Source organism: Leuresthes tenuis, unplaced genomic scaffold (genome assembly GCF_036924035.1).
Source record: "Leuresthes tenuis unplaced genomic scaffold, fLeuTen1.0.hap1 SCAF_7, whole genome shotgun sequence".
Classification (NCBI taxonomy): Eukaryota; Metazoa; Chordata; class Actinopteri; order Atheriniformes; family Atherinopsidae; genus Leuresthes; species Leuresthes tenuis.
Genome location: NW_027325361.1, coordinates 6,324,391 through 6,336,471, shown reverse-complemented (window position 1 = coordinate 6,336,471; position 12,081 = coordinate 6,324,391). Strand labels below are relative to the sequence as shown.

Genomic DNA, 12,081 nt, shown 5'->3' with positions numbered 1-12,081 from the left:
TAATATTCAATATTAAGGCAAGATAATCTCTAATAAACAAAAACACATTACGTTGGCAAATCCACGGAAGCAGCGAGTCAAGCGAACATTCTGCACATGTAGCTGCTAAATAGACAATGGGTGAACTTTTAGGGAGGATATGATGAGGGTCAGTGGTATAGATCACATCTGGCCTTATTTTCATGCATACGTTGTGCTCCAGTTACATGCCATTTAGATGGTTAACAACATGCTTATGACTATACACAATACAGAATACATAGTTCCTGTGCTTTCAAAAGGAAAACTATGAGGGGAGTTGATTCCTTTCAGTAGTGAGGGAGCTTTGTGTTCTAGATTATACAATTATGGAACAGACACCATAGATAGGTTAGGCTTGACCTGATGAGGAAATGATTGGAGAGACGTTTACTATATTTTCTGATTTGATCAATAATAAAAAGGTGATGAATGAATTAAAAACATTTATTATTAGAAAACATTCCGAACTTGGTAAATATTTTCTAGCTGAAACTGTGAGAGTAAATTATTATTATGATTATTCATTAAAGCTATTGTATATTCCTGTACCACATTAAGTCAGTTATAGAGGTCTTGGCATCAAGGCCATTGCAGCTGCTCCAAGATTAACATTACATTTGATATTCATTTGGTACAACAAGTAACATATTTCAGGGAAGATATGCTACTAGAATGCAAGTCAGATTATGTGTTGATAAGTCCTCCACTGCTTAACTTCCATAACACGGTGCAGCAGTGTCAGTTACAGGAAAAAAGGTCAGGTAACATAAACACAAACACTCAGGTGGTCGTGGTTCACTGATCCTATATACAGGAACACTTACAAATTACAATGATAACCCTGCCCTGTAATAATGACCCACTTTCATTTTTCACTTCTATTTATATTTAATCATCCCATGCTGCTTTGAGTTTGAAAGTTGGTGCAACTGTTTCAATGTCTGGGGTCTCTACTAGGTGCCAACTGCATGTTTCTGCTTGTTTGGATCAACAAGGTGGTTGACACGGAAGCAAATTGATAATCCTAATTGTGAATAAACTACTTTTAATGTGAAAATCAGCAAAACAATGACTTAATTTTTAAGCTAACCTGGTCTCTACAGAAGTAACTGAGTATATGTTTGAACTATGTCTTAAGTCAACAGTCTTAACTACATTGGAAAAATGATCCCTTTTAACGGATAGAATCGAGTGGTTTAACTTTTTTTTAATACAAAACATTGACATTTCAACTCTATGCATATATGATACGCCAAAACAATACAAATAAACAATATTCTAAAGAAACATTCTGCGCATGCGTGAGCGGTGAACTCAAACCGTCCTCGTGCTCTACTTGTTGTCATGTCAACCAACATTGACAGCAAAGTTGAAAACACAAATCTGACCTCTGATAGTAGAAGTTTCCTCCTCTAAGTATATATATTCGTTAACGGTTAATTTACCCGAAATAATATATTGTTAAACTCAAAAAGACTTAGATTAATCATATTAAGGGAGAATACAACCTGGTCACGATGCCGACGGCAACCTGCAAAGGTGTTGCGGAAACTACGGGGCAAGAAGGAGGCCCAAAATCGGGTGCAGGCGGACGATGCAGCGGCAAAGTTGTCGCACAGGTTGGTGAAGAGAGACGGGAAGGGCTCGGTGTTCAAGAGTGGCCCGACGGATCAAAATATGACGGAGAATTTGTCAACGGCTTGAAACACGGCAAAGGAAGGTACAGCTGGAAAAATGGAGAGGTAATGTGATATTAAAACGAAAAAAAGTTAGATATGCCATTTGAGAATGTACTTATTTATTTGAATTAAATAAAGCAAGTCACTGAAGCCTTTCTTTGTGTAGTATTATGAGGGCTCTTTCTACAAAGACTACAAGCATGGGGACGGACTGTACTGCTGGCTCACAGGTCACAAGTTCATTGGCAAGTTCTACCTGAACAGAAAGGAGGGATATGGTCAACAGATCTTTCCAGACGGGGCCACCTTTCAGGTAAACTGGAAGGACTGGGGACAGCTTTTTGGATCATCATTTGTATATATATATATAAAAACTTGGCACTGCCATTCTTTCAGGGTTTGTACCACTCCGACCAGAGGTTTGGTCCGGGTGTAGTTACTTATCCAGATGGGCGACAGGATGTTGGTCTGTGGCTCAGGGAGCGTCTGCTAAGGCTGTGTACCTCTGTAGAAGAAGGCTTTAGTCTGAACAACTTTCCTGAGTACGCTGCCTACATGGAGTCTTCTGTCAGTACAGACTTCCTGACTCAGGTATGTGATGATCACTGTCTCACCAACAGGCAAATAGTTGAAAACATCATCCTTTTCATACAGCATATATGTGAGGAGATTGTGTCTATTGATATTGTTTAATTCCAATCAAAACTCAGTATAACTCTATTTAATAACATGTCATTGTTGGCCAGTGGTCCAGAAACATGTACATGCAAGCAGGAAAATATATTTATTGGAAACACAGTTGCTAATCATATCTCCTTGAAAATGATACTCAGCTTTCCAACATATTTAAAGTGGATATTTTTTTTCTGTTTGCATACAACAAAAAACACAAACTATCCAAAAAAGTTTGGACAAAATAAAGCCCCATAGAGCCTTTCTGAACCATTGAACTATAACCAGAAGTTAGCCCAAATATGTGTGATTTTAATCTAATATTTGTAGTTTATAAAAAGTTGTCTGTAAGAAAATATGATTGGCAATTGATCATGCTGTTGTAGGTCTCAATTATGGCAAAACTCAATATTGAGACTATGATAATACAAGACATTACACACCGACTTCCTGTTTAGGATGTATCATGCTGCTTGCCCTATGTTTTTTAATACGTGCCATTTGTTGTGCCTCAAAGTAGAACTGAAATTGTTGAAAACTTTTAAACTTGACTTGTTTAAAATATGTGGTGTTTATGAAAGAAAATTTGGCAAGTTAGAAGTCACAAAATGTATCTGCACTGATCAGATTTCTTAATTTATCTCATCCTGTATTCTAGTCTCCCTCTCGTGGTCTACATACAAAAACCAGGACAGGCTTTAAGGTAAATTACTGCTACAATGAACAGTTATACTGTCAGCTTTTTGACTTAACTCAGTTCAGATCTATTGGCGTCCTTCAGATGAATATAGATGGTGATCTGCTGTCAGATGACAGTTTCATCATTCCCCCCGGCATGGAGAGTTACTCCACAGATGGCGACCACTTGCCGCTCCCTCCTGGCCGAAGAAGAGAATTGGACCAACATTTTTATGGCGAGCTGTGGGAGCCAGATGCTCATCCACACCAAGGTTATGAAAGGGACCCACTCTCCACTCTTCACTTACAGGCCCGAATGCAGGCTCATATACATAAAAACAGGTACAAAATATGTAATAATAAAAAGTGCAGTGTATCAAGAAAATACCCACATATCATGATTGTTTGTGTTTTGTCTTCTCAGACTGCAGGCTGAAAATGTGGGCTGGGATGTGGCAGCTGTTCTCTCTCTGAACAGGGAAGGTTTTGGTCCTAAAGGGCCTTTGGAAGTCAGTTCAGAGCTGATTATCCAGCACAGCTCTCGAGGGGAACTCCAGGCTGTGTCACAAATCCTCCAGGCCGGTTCGGTCCATCCTGATGTAGCAGATTCACGAGGACACACTGCACTTATAGCTGCCACTGTAATGTTTGATCATTTTATTTTCTAGCTCCTTCCATTCAGTTGTAATTATTTGATCTTTAATTATTCAACAGAAAATAACACGTTTCTATAATGCCTGAATCCTAAGTTGTAGAATTAATATTTAGTTTTAGTTTGATGTGGTTCTTCTAACTGTTTTATGCTGGCTCTGTTTGTTCCTCTGTCAGGTAAACTGCCATAATGACGTGATCCACATGTTGTTGGATAGGGGTGCTGATATTGACAAGTTGAGTGGTGAAGGCATGTCTGCCCTGGCTGTCTGCCATGTCCTCTTCTACCCTTTTCAGTCTCTTCACACAGCTTTAACCGAACCACCCACCAAAACTCCAGTAAGAAAATGGTTAATGTAGTTTATAGGTATTTGTATAATGAAAAGTCTCTCAGTCACTTTACGACTGTGGTCGAGACTGAAGTATATCAACAATTCTCTGATGAATTGTAATGAAATGATTTACAATAATTTATTTTTCCTCATGGAATGAATCTGTGTGCCTTGCTTTGATCTAGCATGTAATGTTTTGATGGTGCTCCCATAGAGATTGCTGATCCTTTGACCGTTTCTTTCTGCTACTGTAATGTGTTGTCAGGCTATGTTGTTTCTATCTTCACGTGGGAAAGGTCCCCAGATCAGCCAAGTTGATTTAACCTCCATCAGACCTATATTTAACAACGGACCTCATACCTTGGACACAACTGCGAGGAACCAATCAAACTTCAGCCACCACTCTGAGCAGTAAGAATGCTGCAAATACCACTTTACTAGGATGGGTGGGTGGGTTAACCAGTTAAAGGATGGCATACCAGGAGATTAGAGTTGTTCCAGTTAACTTAATCTCTCTGAAACATTATTCAGTATAAATTGCATATCTAGTATATCCTGTTATGAACACCTGATATCCCCCACTATTGAATATGTACGACACACACTCACTGAAAATGGTCTTTAAAATGTTGTATTTATGCATTTCTCACTTCTTACAACATATGTTACCACACTGTAGCTATGAAGTCTGCCTAAAAAAAACCTGATGTATTAATTTACATTATTTTTCTTAATTTACTGTATTTATCAGGACATCTAAAGAACTAACTGAGCACATCTTACATCATGACAGTAAAGTGTCCCATCACAGTGAGCTGACCACAGGGCGCAGGCTTTGTCTCTATGAACCTGAGACCCCTGCTGACACAGAACACTCTCGGGAGGAGGAGAGAAAAGAGAAGGAAGGAGTGGATGAAGACTGCGAGGACACAGAAAAGATGGAAGAAGAACAGAGCATTAGAGAGGATGAGAAGAAGAGCAAATGTGATGAAAGTCAAGTAGACGGCAGATGTAATCAAGCAAGGGAAAATAGAGGGAGTCAAGACACAAATATGAAAATAGAATTAAAAAAGGGTGGAAGAAATGGGGAAGATGTTGAGCTTGTTGACAACAGAAAAGAAAATATGGTTCGGAAGGAGAAGTTGGTGGAAAATGTGAAGGACACAAAGGAGAGAGAGGAGAGAAGAGGAAGTGAGGACGTGGCTAGTTTGGAGCACTCCATTCATGTGCTGGATGGCCACAGTGCACTGGGCAGTGAACAGTGGAAGGAAACTGGAGTAAAGGTAAGAGGAAGAGCGCAGAGATCCCACAACCTGGTACTTGATGGAACTTGTTCTGATATACTTTCTACTCTCTGTGGCAGAGAATAGACAAAGAACCGACCCCAAAACAGACCTTTGACTCTGCCTGCTCGGTCAGCAGTTATAGTGTCCAGGTCTCAGAGGAAGTGATGCGGCGCTCAGCAGAAGTGCCGAGTGGCACAGAAACTGCTCATCGCTGTGACACACAGGCGACTGTGAAAACTGAGTCAGTTGTCTTTCTCTCCTTTCCCATTTTTGTTATTTGCTGTGTGTTCTATCTATTCTGAGGGTAGTTGTGCTATATTTCCTGTTTATGTGTCAATTCTGTGGGTTGTCTGTCCTACCAGTGTGCGTTTGAAAACATTAAAGCTGTTATTGGAGCGGGGAGCTGACCCCAACATGGCCAGGGTCCCCATGCCCATCCTCTTTCTTGCCATCATGGCAGCTGACACTGAGGCTGTCAAGAGACTCCTGCTGTGTGGCGCTCGCACTGACATTCGTCTTCCACCAGAGGTAAAAATCTCCACCTTAATTCCTGAAAAGTTTTTTTCAGTATCTTCCATGTCAATAATGGATAGTTTATTGAGGAGGATTTTTAAGCCAAAGAGAAGTTATGTCTTTTTGTAGAAAAAAGGCCTGTACCCCCTGCATGTGGCCGCAGAGCTTCCAGGTCCCGCAGGTCCAAGAATCACAGAGCTGCTGCTGCATGCTGCCACTGACCCAGACGCACGGGCATGTGATCAGGATGAGATCTATGAACCAGATAAGGTGGGTAAATATTTGAACATTACAGTGTATTAGAACCCATAGTAGTGAATGTATTGGTGGTAATGGAACTGGTGAATGAACTGTGCTAGTCTTGATATTTTACAGATTTCCTTAATGGGTAAGGAAACTCAACTCACCATTGATAGGCCACATCTTAAAGAGGGAGGCCGCACAGCCTTGCACGTGGCCTGCCAGAGACACAGTGACCATCAGGTCAGTGAGTACTGTGCACACAGTCACAGCTGTACACACCATCACTCATATAAAACACCATGCTAAAAGAATGAATCAGTTGCATCTGATGTAACTGGTTAATTTGTTTACGCATTGTCACACAATGACAAACCATATGTCACCTAATGGTTTATAAGCTGCCATTAGAGTGCTTTGAGTTCAGCATTCAGATGTTGCAATCTTGGTCTTAACGGAGCCAAAACCTGACTTAGCATAAGGTAGAGCAGGGGAGGGATGTTTGAGAACTAGTATCTATGATGTAGATATAATTTATCTATTATGGATTACTTTTTAAAGAGACCACCAACGCACTGATCAGGAGAACTGAATCCAGCTCATGACATCATTTTGACCTGTGAAGTTACTGACTTAGAGCCAGAGTTGTTTTTGAGATACTACTTAAGAGCAAGTGAGAATTGCTGTCTTTTATAAACTGCTTTTGAGTAAACAATCTACTTTGATTGATGGAATGATTATATTTTTTGTGGAGATCCATTAATGAAAAATAATTTAAAATTTACATAAATGTTCCGTTACTGACAGCTCAACTGATGTTGCCTGGTGTGGTACATAATTGTGAAAGCAGTGAAGACTGTCACAACTGTGTGATTGTTGATGTTCCCTGCATGTAAAATGTGCTTCTCATAAGTAATAAATTAATCAGCACCGACAAAGAGAAAATTTATGGACATTCTAACTAATTGTGAATGTTATACTACTAAGTTCATTGTCACACAGTAAGAGTGACTTGTCTAACAGCCACTCGATTGCAATTTTTCTTTCCAGAATGCCAGTGAAGTGGTGGCCCTCTTACTTTCCCACAGAGCCAGCACGGACCTCCTCTGGAGTGGACACTCACCCTTGTCCCTTGCTATAGCAAGTGGCAATGACCTGGTACAGCCACTTCCCATGCACACACAAATTCATCCATTCACATAAGTGCTAAACCTCACCCTGTCCTGAACCTTTCTCATTTCTTTGGTCAGGCAGTGGAAGAACTGTTGAATGGAGGTGCTGATCCCAACATACAACTGGGCTTCAGGGTGGGCAGCGCTCTCTGTGCCCTGGTCAATATCAACTATCGCTCCAGTGGCGACAGAATTAAACTGGTACACACACAGAACTACAGGTTCACAGTAGAATATATGCTGCTGAATATGTTTGCCATACTGCCGAACATGCATGAGGCATACCAAAGAGACATATTTGATCCCACAGCACCCATAAACTAATTTGTCAGCATAAATTGACAAATTATTTTGTAGAATAATGGCTACAGTGGGGAGACATTTCTAAACTTTTTGAATGCATCAAACATAACTCTGTACTTGGCTGCCCCAAATTAAAAAACCTGCTATTAAAGGTTGCGTCAGTGTCACAGTTATCAAGAGAACAAATGTTTTTTTTTCCATTTTTCTGTGCTTGGATCCTTAGAGAACAAAACATCTGCTGTTTCATTCAAATATATGAGGTTGATTTGTGTGTTTCTGTGATATAGTTGGACATGTTGGCTAAGGCTGGTGCAGATGTCGCAATGCCAGTTAAAGTGAACGATGTTGTTGGAAGTGCAGTCGACTATGCACACTACTCTTTCACTCAGGTAACATCCCAGTTCAGTTGTAAATACACTAAAAATTGCAATAAATCATAGTAATGCTTATCTTTTATGCTGTAATGCATGTGTAAACCTATATGGATCATATACATTTGCTCTTTTGGGTGCCAGTAGTGGTGTTGCACTGGACCTCATTCTGTTGACTTGTCCTTTTATTTTGCACCTGTCATGTTTGTCAAACCTAGTGGACACGGGAGGAGTTTAATCTATACTCCTCAGAAAATAAATTACAGTGAGAGAAAAAGCTTGGAGCATTTCTTTTTTATGCCTCCATCTAAATAGATGTGTCCTTCCTTTATGTTACGGTTTAGGACATTTCTGTGGCCCACGCTCCATCTAATGCCCGGAACAAGAGAGAGAGAGAAGCACGGCGGCAACTGCTCAGCATGATGGGAGATCTGCTGAGACAGACCACTGGCCAGAGGGAGAGAGAGAATTCAGAGAGACGACATCTCCTCACATTGAATAGTCAGTGCAGCATGTTTCTTTCTGTTGAATAAATATGTAAATCGTGTGAATAACAAATAGCAGCAACTCAGAGATTTGCACATACAGGCACAGAAGCCATTTCCTCGATTGGGCTCCTCCCGACCTGTAATGGGATGTCAGAGGAAACAGAAAACCACAGGTACACAAACACATTCATATAACGTGCTCTCATATTTTCTTTTACTTTCTTAAGATACATTTTCAGCACTTTGTTTTCAGCTGTGTGCATTTTCTTTTTTTTCTTTTTTCTTTTTTTAGGAAAGAAGAGTTTAAGTTTTGCTATCACTGCGGTCGCTCTGTGTTTGTGAAGCTGACTGCTTGTAACCGCTGCCACAAGGTCTCATATTGCTCCAAGGCCTGCAAAAGCAAAGCGTGGGATGAGAGACACAAGGAAGAGTGTATCCGAGTATTAAGTGGAAAGAAGAGTCTCTTCCCCCAGCAGCTACAACCCAGCAAGCTCAAACAACACCAGCCCTCAAAGCTTAGCCCCAAAGGTTAGACCAGAAATGCCACTAATAAACTTTAGATTATAAAATTACTTTTTTTTTGTGTGTTTTGTGTCTGTCTATTAATTATTTATTCTACATACATGTGGTTTTATCTTTTGTAGACATGTGAATATTTTGTCTATCTGTTTCTCTCAATGCAGCATCTGCTGATGGCATCCCGAAGAGTGTTGCCTTTAATTCCAAAAGAACTCCCAGGCCCTTGACTATCATGAAACCCAAAACCTCGCCCCTGCGATTGAGTGTCATGTTGAAATCTCAAAGGGCACCAAAGCCCTCGAGCATGGCAGAGAAGCTCTTGGAGAAACAAGTCAACCTGAAGGAAAACTACAGCTACAATTGATGGGTCCTAAAAATCAACATGCATAGAAAGAGCTGGTTTTATCTACCTAATATAACCTCACACCAGTCTTACAACAGCTCTTTTGTTGACTCTGTGATGTGTTTGTGCCATAAACAAATTCCTTTGGCACATTTATATCTGGAGATTAGTATTTATAGTGCAATAATGTTTGTCGATTTTTGGATTTGTCTTCTTAACTAAATTACATTACCAACACTATCGTTACTTCATTGTCTTCATAGCTATGATATTCTCTGGTTGATTAATATACAAGTAAGATAAAGTTTGACTTTCCACTTTTCCATAACTTTCAATAACATTCTGTGGTCAATACCAACAAGGGAATGAACTCATTCACCTTAAGGTTTGTTTCACAGAGCTATCTGTGCGGCACCTGGTAGGAGCCATTTGTAAAAGGACAGGAAACTTTATAAAGGTTCTCATCAGCTGAATGGATGAAACATCTATCTCTGTCTTTGATCATATTTCAACCAGTCCAAATGGGTTGCTACTGAGCCTTTGTGTAAAAATCCATTCTTCAAACATTCTCTAAGTTGATTCGTCCATGTCAGGGTCACGGTGGCCTGTCCAAATCTAAAAGTTGTTATAGTTGCTCGTATTCACTTTTTCTTTTGGTCACTAGCCAAAGTTTATGGCCATAGTTGAGAGTAGCAACACAGACTTTAATGGTAAATCAACAGCTTTTTCTTATGGCCTCTTAATTTTGGTACAATTACTACATCACTGCAGAAGCTGCACCCAATTTTAGTCACTTGGGAACAAGACCCTAAGTTACTCGATTTCTTCCACCTGGAATAGACTCTCCCCTTTCACCTGAAGACCTCATACCATCCATTTCCAGGAGAGATGCTGATCTACATTGCATCTTGGCTACCCTGTGATTGTGCCAGACGGACACCATTTGCAAAAAGCAGAGCTGTGACCACCTGATACTCAAGCTGTTTACCTTCCTCAGCACCAGTGCTCACACTGAACAGCTCTCACCATCACCTCACAGGGACCTAACAGCATGCCAAAGCTTCCCTGATATCCCAAACTCCAGAAGCAATTTCCCTGGAATCTCAGAGGGACCTAGTTGTGATCCGTTAAGTCTCTAAAAGAGGTGTAATGGAAAATGTATTCTTATATGCATTGTATTGAGTGTTACTGTGTATAACCTGCAAATGACTGAGCTGCAAGGCACCATCCTGTCCTGTTTTATTCAATTCCTCTTTACAATGGTGGGCTTGTTATAATGAAGTAGCTGCACTTTAAGGGGGACAGGGATGAAGCAGATATTTATGACTGTGTCTGGGAAACTTCAACTGTTGTTTGGGGAGGGAAGGTAGACTAGATAAGAACGATCAACTATACCCAAGGAAGGATGATGTGACAAGTGGGCATTATAACTGAGTGTCTTTGCCTCAGTGGTCAGAGCAACTCTGTATTTTGTACTGTATTGTTCTCTCTTGCAAGATATTATTATTAAAAGCCGCTTTTCTCCTCAAAAGAAATAACTGTTTCTGTGCCTTACTAAAATTTCCACCACAGAGGCAACAGACAGACAACAAAGCATGAATATTTATGACTGAATATTTCTAATATTTGTGTTCAGTGCTAAAGAAATTTAACTCAGTCATTCACAATGAGTTGTGTTTGGGTGATTTCAATATAAATCTATGCCTTTAAAGTTTAAATGGAGAGTAAATGTACAGAAGAACATTGAATAAGTCAATTCATTATGAGAATGCTGCTGTTATGTTGCTGAAGCAACGCTGTGTGTTGCTGTGTGTGCTTCAGAGGGTGTGGGGGCTCTTTGAGATGATGACATCAGTGGCAGTGAGCAGAGGCGGGATCTTCTGCAGATATAGCCACAGTGTGATGTTGCCCCCTTTGAAGATTAATATGAAATTTACAAACACAACAAGAAGTTAATAGATGTCAATAAGGCCTGTCTTCACTGCTTCTGCAAAATACTGGTGTTTACATGCACACAAACTTATGCACAAAGACACATTTTCACATCAAGTTTTAGTCATATCAAATATCACATAAAATATTAGTCACATCAAATAATAGTTAAGACAGAATTTTAAATGCTCCTGTTATGTTTGGCCCAAATCTGCTTCAAAATCTGTTTTTGTGTTTTGTGTCACAGAAGGACAGGAGGTGTGATATGTGGTACACTCGGTGTAGGCAGCACTTCTTCTAGATCTAACTTGAAAGACTTGCATCAGAGAGTGTCTGTTCTAAATCTAAATGCTTTACTTTAAGCTAACAGCCAAGGAGCGAGTGGAGTGAACAAATTCTGTAGTCAATTTTTTCTAAACTCGGCAATGCACTTAAAAAGCAATAAAAAATATATATTATTATTCATGTGAACCGCATATTATAAGCAGTCAATATAGCATTATGGGCTTTTTTGCAACATATAAACATAGGTAAGCAGAAATATGAAAACTTCCCGATTCAGAGATTTGTTGAGACAGAGAGCTGCCCACATGGGAACAGATGACATGAACTCACACTGAATAGTCCATACAGTGTGCGTTTTGAAAACCAAATATGATTATAATGTTGAAGATGTTTGTGGTGTAGATTATAATGTCTGTTTGAGCACCATTTGAATGCAATTAAGTGCCAGTAACACAGAGGTTTACACACACTAAAACAGAGATAGTGCACATATGGTCATACAGAGCCAAGTTAACCTGAAAAAAAGCATAGCTGCAACTGATATTGAAGTTATTATTCTTAATCATAGCTGGTCTCTTGTAGCTCTCTTTATGAAC

At 39.9% G+C, this 12,081-nt stretch overlaps 1 protein-coding gene across 1 annotated transcript; it reads left to right on the top strand.

Moving 5' to 3' along the window:
- The first annotated feature begins 1,523 nt into the window (after window positions 1-1,523).
- Window positions 1,524-9,750, top strand: ankmy1 (ankyrin repeat and MYND domain containing 1). Its single transcript, XM_072388777.1, has 20 exons — window positions 1,524-1,763; window positions 1,867-2,013; window positions 2,097-2,291; window positions 3,031-3,075; window positions 3,154-3,392; window positions 3,475-3,691; window positions 3,879-4,040; window positions 4,299-4,444; window positions 4,785-5,316; window positions 5,397-5,560; window positions 5,682-5,847; window positions 5,962-6,102; window positions 6,208-6,315; window positions 7,123-7,230; window positions 7,323-7,445; window positions 7,835-7,936; window positions 8,263-8,419; window positions 8,507-8,579; window positions 8,699-8,934; window positions 9,090-9,750. Exons 1-20 carry the CDS (start codon window positions 1,539-1,541, stop codon window positions 9,287-9,289), a joined length of 3,486 nt encoding a protein of 1,161 aa, XP_072244878.1. The 5' UTR covers window positions 1,524-1,538; the 3' UTR covers window positions 9,290-9,750.
- The last annotated feature ends 2,331 nt before the right edge of the window (window positions 9,751-12,081 follow it).